Genomic DNA, 24,042 nt, shown 5'->3' with positions numbered 1-24,042 from the left:
CTTTGTGTTATTGATAAAACGGATAATTATACATGTATTTAATATATTCTGGTATTATATGTTTTACAGTCTAAAGAGGTTAGTAATAGAAACGTCACTCCCATGCAGTGAACAATTTAGATCTTATATCACTTAAATAAGCACTTTATCTTTTTCTTGAGAGTATTGTGAATTGTGGAATAAAGTTTGATACGATAGCTAACTGAGAAAGTTGTCGTTCCTTCTAAAGAAACGAAGCACCGTAAAATATTTAGGGTTGTTCATGTGTCAAGGTACCGTATGGACTCTCGTGACAACCCGTTACTCTTGTTTCAAAAAAATGTAAATAAAACGGAACAAAGATTTAAAAAACAACAATTTTAATTTTTTCTGAACTGAAATAAATAAGAATTTTAAATATACATATTTTGTAGTCAACAACGAAAGTGAGATACATTCAACAATAAAAACTCCATACATATACACAATATTCCCTTTTTCTCTCTTTCATTTCAATCATCAATCCGCGCATTTTTTCATCTTTCATTCATGCTTTCTTTTTCCGTCCTTTTATTCATTTCTTTTAAAAAACTCTAAACAGAATACTTAGCAGAAATTATTAAGTTGATTAACGTCATATCTTTTTTTTTTATTTAAAAATTTTTCAATCAGACAAAGTTTAAGACATTATACGCCAAAAATCTGCATGAGACTTCATAGCGCTTCTAAACCAATTAAACTGGCAACAAACAAAACCCCGGAAATTAAACAACCAACATCTAGACCTAACATAAATTGGAGAAAATTGACTGGTACAAAATATAAAAAAATTACAGCCCACTGAAAAAAAATCTAAAACTAGAGAAAGACTGCAATATTACAAAGTATATTTTGAGGGAGGAGAAGAAGAATTCACCCACCGCATTAACATCCGTACAATTCATACACATTCATACAATGACAGATGGGGTAAAATACATGTGAAAGACACATTTGTCAAAAATGAATGAAAATGGCACGTGGTGCTCAATCTGCCTCGCTCCAACGAACATCTTTTTTTCCACGCATCACTGCATTCTAGAGTCCATCCTATTTTCATCAAGATAAACGTTTGTATAAAATCCATTACCGATGTTACCGGTGCATTAGCGAGCCAAAGATGTTGTTCTGTTGCCATAAAGTTTTTATTACGACATTTAATTGCTTGAAAATTGTTCAATTTAATGTTTCAAATGGATATGTTATATTTTAAGGTTAGTAATAGCGCCTCAAGTCAAGCGTGTGGAAGTACAAGAGAAAATTCGGATGGACTTTTTGTTAACACGCCATTACATGGCTGAAAGTTAGACCAATATTCATAATAGAATAAAAATAATAACAATAGACATATAGCACTCACCCAGACACTGAACTCCCAAGCGCATGTGTCTGAATGTTCACGAGACTTTTCCCCCCATAAAGTCACTTTCAATACAATTGCCACCAAAAACGGAAGCGGAAATCAAAATCCCAGAAGGCACAATAGTGGTTTCCCGTTGTCGACGGGCGACATCTTGTACAGAAAGACAAAAACAGGGGAAGGTATAACCTTGGGGTATTTTACTACACGACAGTAGCGAAGTCTCTGTGAGAGGGTTTACCCCATATTATGATCGGCGTCTGCGCACGGTGAACTTCCGGTTTTGTGTTGACTTTTTCGTAAAGTTTTCCGTCCTTTTTCATTCGAGCATTATTCACTAGGGTGTCCTTACACAGTGGATTATGCATTCCGCCAAAAAACGGCGAAGTCCGCCCCACTTTTTCACTAAAATGGTCAGTGACGTAGAGATGCGCTTTGGTTAAACTAGTTCTCTCTCTCCGAAACTCTATAAATTGTCTGTGGCGTCGCGTGTCTGCTCTGAGCATGCGCACGGCCAGCAACACTAATAATACTAGGATGAATCCCCCCGCTATGGGGACGGCTATCACTGCAGCCTTGAACCACAGGTCCTTATCTTGGTTGGCGGATCTTGTGTCTTCTGGAATGGAATGTGGGAAAATATACTCCGGGGGCCCTGGGCTCACGGGGTCTGAAAATAAGATAATTCATAACTGTAAAAATTTGTTTGACATGCAAAATACAGTCAATTGTATATGATATATAACTGATGATTTATCAAACTGATATTCATTATGCAGTCGATTGTTCATTTTGCAATATAGGCCTAATGCTAATGTTCTCATCAAATAGTACACTTGTAACGTAATTCATTTCACCAATATCACATCACAGTTGATATCATTTTATCACATAATAGTCATTGACAGTGACGTACTTGTCAAAAAGTTATCTAAGACTAATAACTAGATCGCAACGTTAAAAGAAATGAATATTAATCTGTTATGAATAATTTTATTGCTTTGCATCGTTCGTTCACCATTGGACATCGTTCACACCGTTGTATCGATATTTCAAATAAAAAAAAACCCGTGGAAAAAAGCTCTCAATCTAATACCTTATGTATTTATATTGCAATATTAAATTTTAAGAAGTCGTAATCTAACAAGTATTTTTGTAAAGTGAGTTTCCTGTCATCCAACAGGGAATCTAGTATATTTGAAGTGCACAGCCTATGTAAGGACAAGTTAGTGATTGTTAATTAGTTTCTCTCTCTCTCTCTCTCTCTCTCTCTCTCTCTCTCTCTCTCTCTCTCTGATCTCGCGGAAACACGGCCTGTACTCTACTTCATCACTTAATGACATTCCCCTTTAAAGTGCTAAAAATCTTTTAATATTTCAGTCTAATAACGAAACACCGCGTCCGGTTCTGGCTTTTATGTAGCGTCCACTGGGATATCCTGTCGCCATTTTGTCGCGACGGTCCGTGCTATGCCTCACCTTCTGCGAGACATGGGTCTCTCGGAAAGGATTTCTAGGTGCTTGTTTTCAAAGTCGCTGTGCGTTAGATCAATAATAAAAGCTCGACCAACATATTTGTTGCAATTGTCCGTCCATTTATGGTGGATTCAAGAGATGACCTTTGATAACGTTTCATTTATCATGAAGAAACATTGAATAAATTTTGCCCTAGAGAATTTTTATCTCTTGTTTTGCTCTTTTTTTTATTATCATTATTCCATATGATATCATTTATTATGTTGCCACTAAATTAACCTACATGTACCAGTCGAGTTTAATATCCGCCCTCATGCGGCACCAGCCGCCATTTTCTATTACTATGGCGCGGGTGTCATGATCGGTAATATAGTTAGCCTGCCTTAATTACATAAGAATTATCAGTCTGGAGGATTGTATAATGGCATGATTCTCTCAGGAGACAAGAGACTCAAAACCTCCGACTGTTCGTAATCTATTACTGCGAGCATGCGGCGATAATCGGCGAGATTTGGCGAGAATTCATAGAGCAGTCGCTTCTATATCATCTTCCATGTCAGACAAAAATGCTGAAAAATATGGGAGTCTAGAATCACGCAGTTTTCAACAAATATTTTTTTTTAGTTTTACTTTTATCAAAACCGTTAAATTCTAAAATAAGAACTGTACTGGGCAACCCGACATCCATTCCTCCATTGTTTGTGACGTCCCGGACAATATTCAATAAATTTGGTTAACGATCTCTTTTAATTTTTCCACTCTCTCTATATCTTTATCCTGTTTCGTAATTGCTTCAAGTTTATAGTTCTGTACGCTTCTGTGACAAGCCCTCAAAGATAGGTGGGTTTTTTTTCCAACAATGTTCACCACTTTGCCATTAAAACTTGATGTTGATGGAAAAAAGGAGAAAGAGAGGAAGAAAAAATATTAAAAATGGCGTTCGTTATATATCTACCCCCGAGAGAGTGATATTTGCATTAGATTCCTTCCTAAATCACATTAAGTAATATTTTTTTTCCGTATTAATCTCTTCATCAGAAGAACTGCTGTCTCCAACAAGCGCTGTCAATCCGGCGGTCCGTCACGGTTTTCTGGATTTTAACGCGATTTCTTCCGATAAAAAACAAACCCTGATGGAATAATGCATTCTATATCGTTAAGCGTATACACAGGCTCTCGGGTTCTCAGTCCAATTAAAATTATTTCGTGCTTTATCGGATTAATGGGCTTGGGGTTTCACTTTTTTAAAAACTTTAATTTCTTTTAAATTATTGCACAAAGAATCCGATATTTTAAAGTTTATTAAGGAGAATTTTCCGGCTGTTTTTTAGATGAACATGTCATGTGACATGTATGATGAGAGAGAGAGAGAGCGAGAGAGAGAGAGAGAGATTAGGTATGTTACTTGTCTAAAAGGCTATAGGAACAGGTGGTTGGTGCGTTTGTTTATGCTATATTAGTACATATTGTTTATGTTGAAGAGTACTGTCCTTATATTATACATAAGATTTCGTTTAGTTGCTAATCAAAATTTGAACTGTATTCAAATTAACACATGATTTAAATAGGGAAGTATATTTAAAGTGTAGTTAGGGGTGTTTGTTTATAGGTTATCCCCTATTTAATATAACTTTAATTTTCTTTCATTATTTGGGAGGTCTTTTTCGATTTCTTTGTTTTTTTTGGGGGGGGGGGGGTTTGGCGGGGGAAGGGGTGGTCTGAGGTCCCTTCTATAGTGATAAATTCAAATATAAATATATACATTCACTGATAAACAGTAATTATTTATTTCATTAGATATATATCATTCATTTAAATTAGATTTCATCCTTTGTTATTAAATATATGACGAATTTTTCTTTAAAAATGTTGGGGGTTTATTATTTTATCAAACGTTCTGTGGAAAAAAAACCCACAGGTGTAATAGGCTCATAAATACTACAAGATAAGACTAGTCCCACCAATTCCATTTAACAGAATACGAAATACTACCCGGACCCAGCGAATATAAATGTGTTTTGTACTGTCGATAAGGCTAGCGAGTCCTGATCAGCTTATTTCAGATGGTCAACTTCTCCAGAGACAGACATACGCGATTTTGCGCGAAGAAAAATGGAATCCATTCAAATTGATCACAAGACCGTAATTAACACGATCAAGCTAAAACCTAATCCGCGACGACCCGGAGATTTCCGGACGGGTACCGTGAAAGAGAGGCCTGGCGGTTATAATGCGGCTGGAGACAGGTGTTATGTCGGATTAAAAACTTCGCTTGCACGCTGTCGAAAATCCCCCCTCGATCTTTAAAAAAAAACAGGGGGCGGGGATGTTTATTCATGGGCCGGGTTGAGAAGGATTTAAATACATTAAATCCTTTATGCTTGAAGTGTGTACTGTCTATATACCTTTTAGTATTCTTTACACGTTGAAACTGTTACGAAACGTAAAAGCTGAAGAATTCTTGATAACGAATGACAAAATAAAGTCAAGTTTTTTTTTGTTCTTTTGTTCTGATTTAAAACAAAAAAAATTGAAAGCAGTTTTCTTAATTTGTCATTGAATGCTAATAGTATAGTCGTCGAAAGTCATAAATCTCTTAATAACGACTTAAAGAGACACAAATACGAGATGTCTTTCCTTTTCCTTTAATTGATAAGCAGATGCGGAAACGTTTTAATTTTATAAGCGTTCGTCGAATTTCCAAAAAAAAATAAAAAAAATTAGAAGATCTACAGTAGTATCTTTATGCAACACATTATTCTAGAAATCAATTAATTAACATTTTAATAATAATCGTTATAAATCACGCACTTTACTTATGGTAAAATCTCTCCTCAAAGACATAAAAAAAAACTTAAGATAAAACGAATTCCAACTATTTTGTTTTGCATTCCTGAGTCAAAGTTGCAATGGTTTAAATAGAAAAAAGTATACACGTATTATAATTATTTGAATGGTAATTAATTTATTCAAAATACATTTTGAAATAATTTTTTTAGAATCAACCAATAACGGAAATTCCGACTCCGTTTGGATTTTATATTTTTCCCGGACCCACTCCCAGAACTCGTATACATGTACCCGATATCAACAGGTGCCTGTTTATACCTGGGACATTAAGCAATGTTGTCGGGGCCTGACCCCAGATCTCGGCATAGCTGGGTCTCCGGGGACGTACTGACTAACGTGTTTGCTCAGCGAGCGACTGATAGCGTTTGAATGAAAAGAACAAACACAAAACACTTTCCTAATGGCGGACCGTCGACAGTGATGATTGATAAGTTCCCCGATAGAGGACAAGGCACATATTTTTATTCTATTTAAGAACAATATGTATTCATAATGCCTAGATTTCATTCTTTTCTTTTGGCTACGTAATGGAATGCAAACTTGTGGAGATTAGCATACAGGACTGTCGCAGCGACGCAGACTACAAAAAACTCTGGCCGGTTTTTTTGTTGTAGTTTTTTTTTCAATAAGGGGGACTATCAACTCTTTTATTACTCTTATACATATACATAGACCGAGAATAAACTTCTGTAACTTATTTCGAGTTCAAAAGGTTGAACACAAAGTTGGTTAAAGTTACATGAAAAATATCCTTGTATTACGATGTCCGTACGTTGTTCAGAAATCCTGAACTACTGTAACGTGATTTGCTAACATAACGAGAGTTGTAACGAGAATTAACGAGAATACCAGTCATTCATCAACGATGACATTTGTTGCGTTGTTTTGACCGGGGGCCTCTTATATCAAAGAAGATGAGCGACAGACAAGTCGGCAATACGCTATAACGCCATGAATGAAAGTATGGGAGAGAAGATCAGTCCCCAGCCCCTTCAATCACAAAATGATTTCTTGTCAAAAAGTCGGCTCTTCAGTTTTTGAGAAGCTACAGCCCATTCCGTAATATTCCGTGCGCAATACAATTTATGCGCAGTTGGTTTAATACAAGGACAATTTTCGTAGTGAACAATTTCTAAATGAGATCATCAAAAGAAAACGAGTTTTATGGCAACTATAAACGTCAATATACGAAAGTTTTACAAACGCCCGAACAAGGAAAAGATCTGAATGGGGTTAATTATCTGTCGAGCTACCATTCTAGTTCAATTGAACGTTATACACAAGTGCACGCAGGTTTTTGTTCCTTTTTCCACTTAATTAACTGTCGCCTTCTTTTTAATGTGCTGAGCATTTGTCGATGCATGCATGTCTTGTGTTGATGTGTTGATAACTTATTTTTATTTTTTATTTTCATACTTTTTATCATAATTGCATATCACATGAAAAGATTATACAAAATTATGAGATTAATAATGATTTAAATATGGGACCAAGTTACATGAATAAAGAGAGGAAATAGTGTTGTGTTTAAATCGTTAAAAAGATTTAATTTTTCTTAATGGATTGCAATTTTCCTATAGTATTTAAAATTTACATTAATAATAAGATACACGTGATTCATTTACAGTTCTCAAAACTTCTCCGAAATTCCTATATTCACTCTTCTCTCGTTATAATCACGTGATAATCACGTGAGAAAATTATCTCTATGCCATGAACGAAAATAGGCATGCACACCTATATCTTAAATGACAAGAACAAAAAAAAAACAACAAAATTTGCCACCACTATTTACAACAACTCACCTGCTTTGGCCAGCGATCTATTGGTTGGGACGGCCATAACAATGTTGTTATAATTGCACAGATCCTTGTTACAGCATTGCACGATAGGATCATGGCGGTACGTGACAAAGTTCTCGGCAGGTTTGTTGGTCTCACTGTCTGTGTCACAGATATTCTTGTATTTCTCGTTCTTGACGAGTGCGTCCATGCAGCCATGCGTATATCGGGGAGTTCCGGTCCCTTCATCGAACGTCTTCATGACGTAGCACATTTTGATGTTTGACGATTTACATATCTGTGTACCGGAACTGACGCATTCTGGCTCGTTACATCGACATCTTATCTCCCCTGTAAAGAAAAAAGAGAAATATTTATAAAACATGCTCTTTACCAAAAAGCGTCATTTTTAAAAGAATTATTTATTTAACAAGACTTTAATAGCTTGTCGTTCAAAGAAATTGAAATTGCTTGAAACTTTCAACTTTCAAGAGAATAAATGACTTGATGTCTTGAAAAGATTTCAAACTTTTTTAACATGTATATTTCCTCTACCCTATTGGTAGAGACCGTTTGTATATGTACAATTAACAGAGATCAACAGCTCGTCAAACTTTCCGTTATAGATACGGGCTTGGTTAGTTCAGACTTATAAAATCATAAAGGATATAATTATGTTATCTAATGGTTTTGTTATGATAGAACAGTTTTCAAAATCAGATAATATACATGTATGGATTGGTAAAACAAAGACAATGTTCTTGATGTAGGGGGGGGGGATCATAACCGCAAAGGCACAACACCAATGTTGAAACCCTTTTGCAGCCAACAATCTCTGAACATTAAATAGGCATTTCATAACGTTTCGTCTCGTTCAATAAATCAGTGGCCCTTTCCTCGACTTGTCATGAATACACATATCTACCTTACATACATCAAGCAGGGCTGAAGACAAAACAAATTTTACGGATCATCTTCACTAAATCTAATTTGTTCTCGGAATGCCGAGCGGAAACCGCTAAACATTGCAATTAAGTTGGAAGCGCCGTCTGGCGATTGTTATAACGATGTAACAATCGAAACTGATCCGGGCGTCTTTCTAACACTTGGGGGCGCGACTATCTGTCGTGGTAGCGAGTTACAGCATTCGGTGCAAGATGGTATCCCTAACGATCACATTCATTATAGTGTCTGAGACTATTATATATGTATACATTTCTTCCCTTTTTCTCGTCCTTTCTTTCCCATCTCTCATTCAAACAATATGCACAAACAAATACTTGTATATTCTGCATTTATTTATTTTAAAGTCTCTTTGAATCTTTAGAGCGCAGTCTCATAAAGGTTTTCTGGCGGGGTTTTTTTTTTCTTTTCCCTGGTATTCCACACAGGGAGAGAAAAAAAATATGAGCGCCCAACTGACGCTTGCGATACTTAAGGAAACTTTGTTAAGCCAAATGGAATGTGATCTGCTAATTGGATGACAACATGCTCATGGGTCAAAAAAGGTTGAAATTCAAGAAAACTTTATTAGTTTTGAGAATGGTGTCGGGGAGAATTATGGCTGATGGGGACCAGATATGGCACCCAATGCGCTCCTATCTGCTTCGGTGCCGTGGAATTTTTATGAGGGCTTGATCATGCTCCATTTTGGCTGGGATAACTGGAATCTAGCAACCACAGAAGCCAGCTCTGAAGCTGAAAGGGATTATTGAAAAAGACAATGACCCTAAAATCCAATTAACAAGCGCTTCCTATACGGATAATTTTTCATATCAATTATTTTTGACGCAAAAATTCCTGCCAAAACGGGTCTTTGAATGTTAATCATGTATTTACATAACTGCTGTCAATTCATTTTAAAACTGCAAAATATATAAATTTTAAACTTCAAAACATTACGTATGTGCGCGAGATGAGAATTCAGAAGTTATATCTAACATTTATAACAATCCATTGTGATGAAAAACAGATCTCCATGCCTTCACGTCTACCTCGGATTGACATGAGGTTCTGTAGTGTTTTCGATTGATTGAAAATCTTGAAGTAGATTATCGCTAATCTCGCACACGGCGAGAACTGATGGTTTTTGACTGGGATACCCAGCACTATAGACGCCAACAACTATGAATAGCGAACCCGAGGTAATATTGTTAGACGGCGCGGCACGATACTAATTCATCATAATCAATGCCCCACAAAGTAAAAAAGAAAAATCCGTCAGATTATGAGAAATATACAACAAACGAAATTGGATGAGTTTTATAAATGAATCTTTTGACTTCTTAACCACAATTGAATACAATGGCAAACTATTTGCATCATCGAAATCCAGGTCATTTTTTTTATCTTCGTCATGAATATCAAAAAATTTCGAATTGTGACTTTTGAGCTCCTTCTATGACTTTGCACACATCTATAAATAAACTTTGAAATATTTTACAGTTTTACATATAATATGAGGTGAAATAAGCGCATTTCATGATATGACTACTAAATATTAATGTACTAGTCAAACTGCTGCAGACATTGGTCTATATACAGCAGACTTCGCCAAGTTCTAGGCAGACAGTTACTTTTCTGTGTTAAATAGTTGTAGACAAATTTCGTTTCCGACTCGTCTAGTTCTTGAAATCGCTGAAATCTCTTCGGCTAAGAGAAGTAATTGAAATCTCGTTAGACGGCAATTAAACGAGAAGTGCAAGATAATTGAATTACACTTGAACTCGGCAGTGTCTCTCAGGGTAAATGGCAAAACCAAAAAAAAAATTATACTAGGGGAAAAGTTAGAATAATTGATAATATTTAATGCCTTGGTATTTTTGAAATACATGCATCACAACTAGGTGTATACTGTTGTAGAATTTGAGTAAAAAGTGAGTGTCTTACGTTAGAAAAGACCACAAATATATACAAGAAATCCATTATCGCTGTACATATAAATTAAAAAAAAAACCCGCTATCAATTATTTATCGGCAAGTCAACTAGACGTCTGGATAAGTGCGACATCAGTTTATCATGGGAATACTTCTAAAGACAACAAACGTGTCTTTTTCCTAGTTATCTACATCAAAACCAGATTCGAAAGAAGAAATTAAAAACATCAAATCAAGAAAGAGAAATTCTGCAATTTACATGTCATGATAACTGTGTATTTTATTTGAGGGTGAAAAGAAAACAATCTTAGAATGTTCACGTCGGTACACTATATTTGAGGCAGATTATGAACTAGCAATCACACACGCACAGACATTTTCTATTTCCTTCAGACAGCGAACTTTCATTTTCGTCCTATTCCGCGATATCGCCAGATCTCCGCCGTGGATAAACTGAATTTTTTTTTCTCTGTTTTTTTTTTTATTTCGCTCACTGTCGTCAAGTTGGTGATAATGATCAAAATATTTACAAGCAGATTTAAAAGCATGTTTCCTTGGTTGCTTGTTATGCCTTGATGTAGATCTAAGATCTTGGACCAGTCGCTAAGTCGGCATCATGCTTGTCTTGTCGGGACAGGGCACAATAAAGGAAAGGAGAAAAAAAAAACCTTCTCTCTCGGGAATGAAAAAAAAAATCTTAGAGGAAAATCTTTTTTTTTATAGCAGATGGGAATATTGCTCAATTATTTTTCACACAAGAAATTTCGCTACCATCAAAGATCTTTTTTATACTTCAGATTTTGCTTTTTGTTCTTGTACATGTAAGATACAAAAATTTAATGAAAAGGGCGAAAAAAAGTATCCCACGAGCTGTCGCCATGCAAAAAAAGTGTTTCCCCCTACAAATAGTCGAATGATTCGATTGCGCTTTTGTGAACCTAGAAGCCCGTGCGTACGTACGTTTGGTATCCGAACCACTTTATTTTTCTGCCTTTATGTCAGCAAAAGATAAAACTCAATACAAATTGATAGCACGGCCGAAATAAAAAGAATAAGACTTTTTAAAGTCTCTAATTCGAAAAAAGGGCATATTTTCCTTGCTGTTTGCAAACCCATTGAAGTTTTGCCCTCTCTCTATCACCAGTTTGTTGCGCGGCAATTAGAGATTACATACAAAATAGTTCGCTTTGACAGGATCACTGATTAGCCGATTTCACTGTATGCTGGAGACAGAGGGACATGGCGAACCTGTCTCTTGAGCGAAAGATTCGGGAGACATTAGGTATATTCCCCCTTTCCCAATCTCTGAATACATGAAAAGAAATTATATTGCCCGGTAATTCGGCCTTTGGTAATATACATATCTATTAATGAATCTCTTAAAAATGGGACAAATATAAATACGATGCTTGGGGGCAACCGTTTTAATTACACCGGCAAGGGGCCGTCACGGTGTCTAAAGGAAAGAACCAACAACGGATGATATAATCCGTAATTGCTAAATCAATTTCTTGTCTGCCAGATTATCGTACTGCTCCGTTATAATCGAAATTCTGTCTCTGTGATCTCCATAAAACGTTTGCTGTTTGGCGGCATTCGACAAAATGAAACTAAAGGACGTCGACACTTTCACGAAGAGGCTCTGCTGACATATTCTACGCCGAATTAAGTTTTCTCTTTAGTAGCGAGGCGAGCTCTTCACTCGTTTGACGTTATGATCCATACAGCTCGCGCCAACAAGACGCCGTTGTATTTCGCTAAGCGTAATATCGATACAATTTTAAGGTAGATATAGACATATTGCTGTTGGAACCCTCATGAAGACAACGTTCGTTCTCTCTCTCTCTCTCTCTCTCTCTCTCTCTCTCTCTCTCTCTCTCTGTTATCGTCGGGTAGGGAGGATTAACGCTAAATGGGATCTGATAGTCTTGTTTGCTTCGCGAAAACATAATCAGTGAAATAGAAAAAAGATCCGAGAGTTTGTCTCCGTGGTTCAATGTTCATCGGAGGTCCTCTGTGTTTTTCCCGGTTTTGTGTTTTTGTTTGCACTTTCTTGTCTTTGATCTGGTACATGTATAACGAATCGATTTTCTGGTATATTTATTGCTTCAATCACTAACTCGGGACTTTGATATAGAACATTAATAATTTACTTAACATCTGTCTTATTTGAATATAAATGAAATACGTTCCAATTTGCCTGAATCTAATATATACCCATACTAGACCATTTTGCATATTTTTCATTAACATGTTTAAACGCTGTGCATAAGTCATGCACAAACGTTTCGATTTAATGCTCATTTTGATATGGCCACATGCCATCTAACAAAACACTTAATTCCAGCAAAGAGGTATTTTCAATATCGCACCGGGCAGTATAAAGTCCATCTCCCTATAATCAGCAATAAATAATTACAACGCATGCGCCTTTTGACCGCTTCAAAGATGACGGGGCTAAACTCGACCCGAGGCAACCTACCTTTTTTTTTTTTATGGAATCTGACCAAGAAAAAAAAGCCAACCTTCAACCATAATTTTAGGCCTGTGGCAGATGACATCAAATGAACAACAGACGGTGGCCCTACCACAGAAGCGACCCGAGCGAGGTCTCATCGCACGGGGCGGATGTTCTAAGGGGCGCCGCGGGAACAGGGTCAAAGGTCAGGAAGCTGATCGGGCTTTTTGACGCCTTGATTCAATAAATACTTTTTTTCTAAATGTGAGAGAGAGAGAGAGAGAGAGAAAGAGAGAGAGAGAGTTTCTCGAATAAATGAAAGATTAAAAAAAGTCCGCTTGCAGCATGTTGGTCGCTATTTAGAAACACCAAAGGACGCATTCTTTAAGCGTCTACAAACAACAGGTTTTCCCCCCGTTGACATTTGATCTTGCTCCGCTGTGCACTTTTATCTGCAATAAGCAACAGCATGTGCAAATGATAATATAATGTCATTACGGTGCTTTACATGGTCGCTTCTACGGTCGGCACCGCCTTTGTGTTTCCGGCATCGATTGCTTTCTGGACAGGAGAATTTTTAGCTACCCGGAGATGCACTCTCGCTCTGAAATCTCGTTGTCTTTGTTACGCAGACGCTTCCGATAGACGAAAAGTACATTGGGTGATGAAACGATGTTTCAGCAACTTTGCCCTTATTTATTGGTAGTTGATGTAACGGCCCATGCTATGCAACAATACATCAAAACGGGAAATACCACTCCACTAAAGAAATTTGGCAAAGAATATTAACATCACATTACTATTGTCTTGAATTTCATTAAGAACCGCAGTGATAGTCGGAAATTTCTAATTTAATGTGACGTTATAATATGATTTAAAGCCCATTAAATGACACTGATATTGAAACTGCTTAACCCTTCTGAATCAGTGCACGTAGGTTGGCGATACGTCACCATGCTAGTGTCGTCTGCCATGTAAAATTAACATTACACGAATCAAAATGTTCGACATGTTTTGTATATGATTAACATTCCCTCCATTTTTGACCGAACTAAAAATCCAGCAGAGAAATTAATGGATGTGGTTAAAAGAAGTCATATAACATAAATGAAATGTACTACTGTATTATTATTCTCATGCATTTCCAGTCTGCTTGGTACTGTGGAGCTCAGCCAATGACAACAGATTTATTTCTCACTTCCGTCGGTCGTTGATATCATTTTTCCAACAAATTGATGCTCTCCCCTGATAAATAGCAGATAGAAGGCAGGTTTTGTCCCAGTATTCATAAAAAACATATACATGTATCTGAGCTCGTCCTCATTGCTCAGCTTTGCTTCTCTTTATGATGGCGGAAATTTCGTTGTAACACGTTATATATGTGAAGTTATATATTGCTTTGTTTCTTTGGGGTTTTTAGCCTATAATTGAATATGTTTTTGTCGTGCCTTTGCAGGGGTGTCGAAATATTGCGCCAAGAATCATCTTTCTACTGCTGAAGACTGGCAGAACAGATCTATTTTCACTTTAGAATATTTTATTGCAGTCGTTATTTTCAACCTTGGTTTAAATTTCAGACGAAGACGTGCTTATAGCTTTTTTTGTCTGGAAAAACAAAGCTACTGCTGAACAGAACTACTGCATATTTTAAGGATGGTTCGAGCAACTATCTAAATCCGAATATACTGACTAGGTGGCGAAGAAATAAAAAAAAATTCCTTGCTGAGACTTAGAAGTACGGGATAAAAATCTTTCCTCTTTTCTTTCTTTTTTTTTTGATCATGTCTTATGGTCATAAAAAATGAATAAATGGGCACCTGTTAAAGAGAAAGTGTTTCTTTATAAATTTACAAACCTATTTAACACGTCAGTGTCATCCCTAATTACTTTCCACCCGGTAGTGCTTGCCGGGTACCTGCTAAACTGTTTAGGGCTAGAGTCCCCCTTTTTTCTTTATGGCCCAGACCTTAAACAAATGCGAGGCCCATTATATCAACCTGTGTAAATACATTACAAGGTAAAAAAAAAATCGCCCGAGCGCTGCTAGATTTATGACTTCGTCTCAATGCTATCAGGCCCATGGAGGACTCGATACATTTGGGGAGTCTTCAGACAGGAGAGTAAATTTTCTATAAGGAGAGATAAACATTGACTGGGGCCCAAAGTCGGTTTTCACTTTCAGATTACGCGTGGAATCTGTTTAATTTAAATATTAACTTCTGCCTATAATCGTTTTCATATACCTGAAGCTACAGTCGAGTGTGTTGATTTCAAATGTTCTTTTTTTTTGGGGGGGGGGGGGGGGCATATGTATTGTGTCCTTGTCGTTTAGTGATCTTGCTTGCTGTTTAATAATGAAAATAGATTTTATTTTTTCAATTTATGACAATTCATAGAAGTATAAAATGTCACACACTGCACAAAAGACTCCGACTCGTTAATCTAAGTTCTCTATATAATGATATCTTTTTCAAATATGTTCAAAATTCTCCATTTACGTGACAATTATGACTCATCTTATGTAATTGTTTTGGGGAGTATTTTTTTTCGTGTTATAATAACGAAACGAGACAAGTTGTATTGAGATTTTTAGCACACTATTGAATGACTTCCCACAATTTGGAATAAAGGACCATATAGACAATAAGTGAAATCTACACGTCTCAGACAGTACAATGCTACCCCCAAAGTGTGAACAACACTGCCAGCCATGCGAGGTCGCTCAAACAATGAGCAGGAAAAAAAAGCTCGCCTGACACTCGATTTTATCGCAATGGATTGGTCATGGATCGGGTTTCTCACACAGAACTCTCGTTTTGGCGACAAAATATTGTATACCCAGGTCGGGAATCGCGTAGAATTTGTCATTTTGTCCCCCTCGGGATCTTGTTCTGCTGAACTATAGAACTCTCTCTCTCTCTCTCTCTCTCTCTCTCTCTCTCTCTCTCTCTCTCTCTGGGTCAACATCAATTTATATAAGAATATCGAATTCGTCTTCAGCAATTTCCCCGTTTTTGATTACAGATTATCCAGAGATTACTCAATCCAATTAATAGCTTGCGTAGCTTTTTAGAATTATCGACCGTACATAGAAAACCGAGTCAACCAGTCATCACCATAGGGCATTACTTTTTCAACACATTAAATATTAAATTACAACATCAAGGCTTCAAAAAAGATCCATCGGTACATGTTACCCCGTCAAATACACACACACACGTTGCTCAAAATAAAAAAAAGAAGGATATATCCTCAAAAAAGCCAACAAAGACTGCAAAAATTGTTTTGACGCAAATACATCAGGGTTTAACAAGAGAGTAAGGCACTAAGGAAAGATCGTAGCGATTTCAACAAACCTCCTTTAATTCTATAACACACGGTAACTGATAGGCCGGGCTTTTTCATCACTTCTACAGCGTTAATCAGATAGCAACTCCTGGAATTGTTAATACGTAATTTAACACTTGTATATTTCAAGCTCTCGCGAATTTTTGACTGTGTAAGCCCTTTTTCAAAGACGCGGATATGACTTGGCTGTTGGTAAAGAGTACTCCCGTGTCTTTTAAAAACAAATGGGAATAAATTTCTTGACAGGAAAATATCTCTTCATAATTTAATTTTTTATTTCATCTATGTGGTTTATAAATTGCATGGGCGACTATATGCATATATTCCGTAAATTTGGCTAGGCTTTCATTTTTTGAATTAATAAAATTAAAAAGTAACAATTCAATACTGGATTGTTACAAAGAGGAATACTGGCGTCATTAATTATTCTAATTAAAAGATCTAAAGACAGATCGTCTGCTACATCAGTCTCGGAATTGATTTTTCTTCCCGTTTCTCCTCTTTTTATATTTTGACAGAAAATGTGTCATGATCATTAGAACGTTTTAAACAATATGACAAAAGCCTGTTAGCGGATATGCAAATAAGCGACCGGAAATAACCTCGGGTAGGGAGTCTGAATGATCCACTTAATTCTGATGGCAGCTGTAAAAAAAAAATAGCCCGACATCGATTAGTTCTACAAAACGTTGTCCTTGATGGTGGGAGATGAGACCGAATTAAAAAAAAGGAGAGGAGATTTCTCAGTCTTTGTCCGAAAATCCGATTTCCGGAGTCATTTTGAGCGTCCGGGACTAACATCTGTTGGTTGGTTCCAAATTTTATCTTTGCCCCCTATCTTGTCGTCGTCGGTTTTTATGAAAGCCGATATCATGCATATGTACAAATGAATGATCTAGCTGGTCATAATTACGCTGTAATTATTGATTATCGGTCTTTGTCGGCGACAGTACATTAGCGCTATGTCGCCCCAGTGACAGATGTAGAGCGGCCAGAGGTCCAATACGATGGATTTTATAGGACTCCGAGTCGACTGCGAGAGCCGAAACAATAATTATGTCTCCATCCACTAACGAGATGTCGATAATTAGGCGCCTCGTGGATTAAGAGACGGCGATTAATTAATGGAGAGAGAGAGAGAGAGAGAGAGAGAGAGAGAGAGAGAGAGAGAGAGAGACAGAGAGAGAGAGTCTACATGTAATAGGGCTATTGCCTAAGTACTTGTTATATGATTATGTTTTATGTATTGTTTCATTATGAGAACAAGTTATTATGACATCAGGAAACACTTTTTCTATATTAATGGTACATGTATGGATTATGTCGTTTTGGTCCAGCAAACACTTCTTTGAAGTAGTATAGACCTCTTCAAGTCTTAATTCAGCAGAACGTTTATGGAAATATAATGTCGCCAGTACTCAAATTCTGAAGTGCAGGTACTTTGTATTTTTACAAATATAGAGAGAGAAAGTGTGGGATTTTTTTATTGCTCGCTTTAAAAGAGTCAACGATATTAAAATAGCTCATGTCTTATGGAATTCTAAGCCGAAAATTGAGTAATTTTTTTACATAACGACATTCTTGAGTTTCTTTCGAAGTTTGTAAATACTTTTGGTTTATGAAAATGAGACTCAAACAGAGAACTTCGTTTAAATTGTGGCTTTATATGATATTTCCAAGCGCACTCAGAAATGACATAACAACTGCAATGCTAAGTAATCCCACCAACCCCGCCCCGTGGACCACTTGCCTCATATCTCTCTCTCTCTCTCTCTCTCTCTCTCTCTCTCTCTCTCTCTCTCTCTCTCTCTCTCTCTCTCTCTCTCTCTCTCTCTCTCCTCGTGGAGATTTGAATTTAATTGTCCCTGGTTAAACGTACAGATTTCGGGGCCCGATCTCGCCGCGATGATTGATGATCCTTGCCATGGAGGGCCAGATAACTACATAATGCTCGTTTTAAAATTATTGATTGACGACAAAACGGAAAGGTACATAGCTTTAAAAATTATTAACTTTCTTCTGCTTTTTATCGTAAAAGATAAATTCCACTAAAGCCTTGAGCCATCCGGTCTAGAGCAGAGAGAGAGAGAGAGAGAGAGAGAGAGAGAGAGAGAGAGAGAGAGAGAGAGAGAGAGAGAGAGAGAGAGAATATCAAAAGATGTGTAAAATACGTTTGAAAAAAACCTAAACACACCTGTTGAAAGGTTTGAGCTGGGCCTCATCTGCATTTAAACCTGTACATGTAAAATTACATGCAATGCACACTGTCAGGTGTATTTATACTGGTCACAATTCTCATACGTTCTGTTATCATTTTCATTGAAACAATTTGTAGGTATTCCGATTTGAAGAGATGTAAGGAATGAAAGAACTTCTCACCGAACGGGTCGACACTATAATTTCGAGGGGGGAAAAGATTCCAAAGGAGGATATTTCTATTCATTTCATTCAGTCAACACTACATCTGCCCATAATGCATTATATAAAAAAGACGTTTTGTAGGAAGAGCTATATTAAACTAAGATTTATGAGCGACAGGCCAATGTCTGCCGCACAGCATTAATTCGTCCCATGGAGTAGGTTAAGCATCTTATTTATTTTTGACATTATTTTTTTTTTTTTTACACAATTTAACGCATTTCCCCTTCTGACTGATACGAGATTCATGAACGATTATTTTGTCTCCGACTTCGTGCTGCTTATCTCTGGTGTATATTTGAATATTTTGCGTGTGACCGTGCGATTTTATTCTATAATGGTTTTAAAGATGTGATGACATAAATCATCCAATCTAAAAAGGAACGATAATATTAAAAGATAACAAATGTTTATTGGAGTTTAATGTCAGGTTATAAAATAGTTTACCTTATCTGTGATCTTAATTAAGGAATAACTGTGCGATTGTGTATATATGTTTGATTTATCCATCTCCTAAAGTGTTCCTTACGAGAGAGAGAGAGAGAGAGAGAGAGAGAGAGAGAGAGAGAGAGAGAGAGAGAGAGAGATTCTATTAAGTGAAGGCTTTAGATAAAGCACGGCTTGGCTGTCATCATAAACTTTCCATGGATTACGACAATATCACTGCATCTCTTTTAAATGAGAATAAAAATGCTGGATCAAAAAAGTTAATAGACTAGGTGAGTGGGTAACAGCAGGAGGCTTCTGTCTCGTGCACAGTATCGACTTAGTCAATGGTCACACAGTACAAGTGTTCAGTACTGACTATTCTTTCATAATATACAGGACTTTATGAATCCAGCTGTACGAGCGTAGATAGTAATATGTAGACACAATGTAAGGATTTTATCATACATGTACTATTCCTTTTTCTGTCACCTATATCATTTCACAGGTAAATATTTCCTGCGGAGAAGGGGGGGGGGGGTAGCTTCTTAGTTCTCAGTATATGTACTTAGTTTTAGAACAAAGTAGGTATAGTTATGAAATGTTTTTGTTGAGTTTCAAATTTCTTTAGATTAAGGGTCCAATTTCTGTGATTTTTTGTACAATTATTGGAGGATTACTACAATATCGTGGACACTTACCGTGAATGTTATTGATCGCCAGTGCGAAGACGGCGACAATAAACGTGGAAGAAAACGTCGACCCTGTGAAATACATCTTCTGTATCCTCCACAAAAACAAACTCAATATTCAATGTTTATATGAACACAATAATATATCCAGCACACACATGGACATCGGTGAACAGCACGCGGGTTTTCGCGATCATTCGGCTGCCATCACTGCTACCGCCTCTGCATTGCCTCTCTCTTCGGAACTGATGTCGCCATGTTACTTTTCCATCACTTAAAAAACGGTCTTCTGTTATGACATGATTTTTATCTGAGTATAAAAAAGGAGACACGGTGAAATTTTCTACATGGCCGTTTCTCTGGGCCGTCTACACGGCTTTTGGCCTGTCAGTCGATCCTCTTACGCGAGCATTCAAGTGTAAACACGGATGATGAATGGCTATGCTAATCAAGTGGGCGGAGCTTGCCGTATTCATCCGGTTCATCAAAGTGTTTGTTTTGTACAAAACATTTAAACGAGTCTGAAGTGTAGGCGGGACTGCGGTTTTGTTTATGGGCGGGGCTAATTATGCTATGCCTGATTAATGCGAGCATGTTAAGCGGCGCCGAGCAGTCCGGGCTTAGTAAAACACCAGGAAAACAAGGGCGAATGTTGATTTAATGTGTCTGTAGATAAACTGATTTTGTGTCTACCACTGTAATGGTATTAGATCGTCCTCATAATTATTAAGAAAATAAAAACAATTTTCCTTTACCCTTCAATATGGACGCTAGTCTGCTTGGAGACACATCGCCATGTACATGTACTTTGGACCGATGGCATCTCTTCGACCGACTGAAATTAAATCGGTTTGATATTTTCACTTTCTCAAGTGAAAATGTCTGCAATGTATTAATAAAAAAAAATATTTTGACTTCTAATAAATTTCCAGTTGAATAGGTCTAAAAGGGTTTCTTCCCTTGCCTATCGTTTCTAATTATCAATAATAGGCGCATTGTAAATGGAAATTAGGGTATTTTGTTATTTAAAAAAAGTCTTTAGAAAACTGTTCCATCGCTGCATATGATTCTCATTTGATATGTTATGAAATAAAATTTAGGACATATTTTTCCCTCATTACCTCCTTTGAGGAAAATTTCACAGTTCGGAAATCCAGCAAATTATCGGGACGATTAACTACTTTTGAAAAGACAGGAGATGTTTCGATAGAGACGAGTTCGAGTCTTTTTAATGAATTGTCGTGGTACATGTATAATGGCTCTGTCATTTATCAGTAAATTGTTCGAAAGTCTGAAAATCAGTCTCTTTAATCTCATAAGAAATAATATCAAAGCTTCTTCTTTCTTTCTTTCCTTTTATATTTTTTATTACATATAATTGAGGTGCGTTTACAAGATGCATATCACAAAAATCTGTTGTCGAATGAAAAACCAACATCAAATTAACATTTATAAATCTAGAGAATACAAAATGACTCTCCAATTCAGTCCATTTTCACTGCTGTCATATATTTACAGTTTACGATGTTTGTTTTCAAATTATGATTGTTTACAAGCGATCGCGAGTAATTATAAATGTCTGGAATGCGACTCAGGTAGATAGATAGGATCTGGCTGTAAAGTCGCCATGATCAGCAGATCAATAGTTGTAATGATTCCAGATCGATTAAGCCGCCCCTTTACAAGAGTGACGTACGAGTGGATTAGTCATAGATAGAATTATGTGCTTAATCCGTGTACTTCGAATTTCTTTTTTTAAATTTTCTCCCTCATTAACTGCCACCGCCATAAATTATTCTCATCTAAGTAAAATATGTTCTTACAAGTTACAAATATGTAATGACACATGATAATTTGCATTAAAATAAAGGGGAAAAAATTATCAATATGTTCGTATGTACGTATGTCGTATATATATCGATATCTCGTATATCAATATACCATCATTGTTGTCTGCCTTCTGTATCGTTTTTATCGGCATTTAATTTATCATTGGCAATTTTTGAAAATCATATTTTTGTTCTTCTTAAATAAAATACTCAGCGCATTAAGATGAATCATCATCGTCCTCATCCTCATCATCGTCATCATCATCAATTTATAGCATATGTGTGTAAATTCCAAGAATTGGTTATCGGTAAATGTCAGTCTCTTTCGTTTTATAATCCTGCCGCATTTATCGAATTCGATTATCCTTGTCATTGTTGCAATTACAGTTGGTACTCTTTGATTACACATGACTATAACTCTATCGATTCTTTCTCCTCTTATAAAAGTAAATTATGTTTCTTTTGAAATTATAATTAATACAAGGGACTAAATTTACATTGTAAACTGTATATCAGAGGCAGGTTCAACATTTCACAAGCATGAAATACAATGAGGCCGTTTTAATGCCGTGTTCGTTGCTTCATCAACTCATCAATTTTTTAAATTTTCTTCGAACTGCAGCCGATATTTGTTAATGGCAAACTTAACAATAATCAATCAATGGATGAACAATTCATAGAAACGCTGATTTATATCGTATGCCATTTTGCATAAAATTTGAATTTTTAATAGTTATCCTCTCGAAATTTCGAATTTTCAAAAATGGGTTTTAAAATTGCATTTCAATGAGGTTGTTATCTTCATGATGTTTTAATTTTCCGGTATCTTTTGAACATTTAAGTCAATTACATAAATTACACTAACAACAACAATCTTTGAATTGCATTTTATTATCTCCAGGCCCAGGCATATAAACCTGGGGTAGGGTTTTGAGAAGGGGACCTATAAAATGGCTCTCTAAATGTTTGACTGCGGTCATTAGAAAAGTTTGTATACACGTGTGTAAATTCTGATAAGACCTCAAATATCATCGAAAATGTATCCAATCATTTTTTGATCGACATATTTACCCAAACTTTTTCTATGGCCGCACAAACCCGGGTTTCATGGTGGAGCACCCATATCTACGTTTCTATTCCTCCAGTCCCCTTCAGAGGGACCAGTGTTAGCCCGCACTGATCATCACACGATACTTTACAGCACTTTCTCCCATTAGCGAGTTGGGGAAAACAACTCATTGAAGATCGCTTGGTCATGTATACTTTGTGAAATCGTTTTCGGTCTGGGTTTTGGACACCGGGGAATGCCAGAATTTGGGACCCCACCGTACGGTGACCCCCAGACAAACTTGTCTGTCACTTCGACGTCAGCTGGCGGACCGGAAGCCCGTGAGATGTCTTGTGGTTTTACTTGTATAGTTAGCTGAGGGTGGGTTCTTGAATACGCGTGCGAGGGTTGCGATCGATTCATAACATGGCATCAAGATTTATCATAATGTGTAATATTTTTAATAGGTGCATGGTTAATAAAAGAAATAATTGAATAATTTACATAATTGAGTTCTTGGACAAGTGAAATGGATAATTTATGGGGTTTAATTGGAATTGATAGCAAGAAAAGTCTTTACACAAGAATATAAGTCCTCCCAAGATTTATACGTCAAATAAACAAGTTTGCATTTATTTTGTTTTACACAATGAAACTGGGGTGCATGGTTCGGTGCTGAACACCATCTTAAAATTTACATATATACATGAGTTCGAACACAAATAAAGAATAAACAAATAAAGTGTAAAGAAGAAGAGAACAAAAGCAGCCTTTAAGTTTGTAAATAACATAGATACATGAATATGGACACAGTTAAACAAAAAAGAAGCGGATAGAAATTCAATATAAAATAAAACATACGTTACAATACGGTTTAACCCCTTTCAAATCTCTTCATGGATTCCGTTTAATTGATATTGTAAGGAGCGGATTCATATGCTCGTAAAATTAAGAGATCATTAAGTGAAAATATGTGTATGTACATGTACCCATTTCATATGGTACGAAAGATCACTGATGAACTTACTATCGTATATGGCTTATTAAACATTTTCCGTGTAACCTTCGCGAAAGAATGCGCTTCATTCAAGAACAAACGGGTTTCTTTCAATAAAACATGTTAATAAAAAGAGAAAAATTCGCGAAGAAACGCAAAACTTTAGCGTACTTGCGAATCAACCGCAACTTTCTTGACAGAACGCAAAATTTTCGCAAATCAAAGCGTAACTTTCGTGATAGAAAGCAAATCTTTCGCGAATGCCTTACTCATTTATTGATCTCATAAATAAATTTTCTTGTTTTTCAGTCATTATTTTAATCTTTAATTAAAATACAATTATAATAGATGCAAAATCAGAATGAATTTTGTCAGTCTGATTAAAATCAAACCTTCCACTAGCTCCTTTATTTTGATGGTCGCGACCACGACCATCAAAATAAAGGAGCAAGTGGAAGGTTTGAT

The 24,042-nt window shown here is 36.4% G+C and overlaps 1 protein-coding gene across 1 annotated transcript; it reads right to left on the bottom strand.

Annotated features, from left to right (window-relative positions):
- Positions 1-342: 342 nt before the first annotated feature.
- On the bottom strand, positions 343-20,117 carry LOC105343871 (BMP and activin membrane-bound inhibitor homolog). Its single transcript, XM_011451367.4, has 3 exons — positions 19,713-20,117; positions 7,509-7,835; positions 343-2,048 (listed from the first exon to the last, which is right to left on the bottom strand). Exons 1-3 carry the CDS (start codon positions 19,786-19,788, stop codon positions 1,582-1,584), a joined length of 870 nt encoding a protein of 289 aa, XP_011449669.3. The 5' UTR covers positions 19,789-20,117; the 3' UTR covers positions 343-1,581.
- Positions 20,118-24,042: the final 3,925 nt, after the last annotated feature.

Source organism: Magallana gigas, chromosome 10 (assembly GCF_963853765.1).
Source record: "Magallana gigas chromosome 10, xbMagGiga1.1, whole genome shotgun sequence".
NCBI classification, from domain to species: Eukaryota; Metazoa; Mollusca; class Bivalvia; order Ostreida; family Ostreidae; genus Magallana; species Magallana gigas.
The sequence above is the reverse complement of the archived record's forward strand: the minus strand, read 5'-3'. Positions and strand labels throughout refer to the sequence as shown.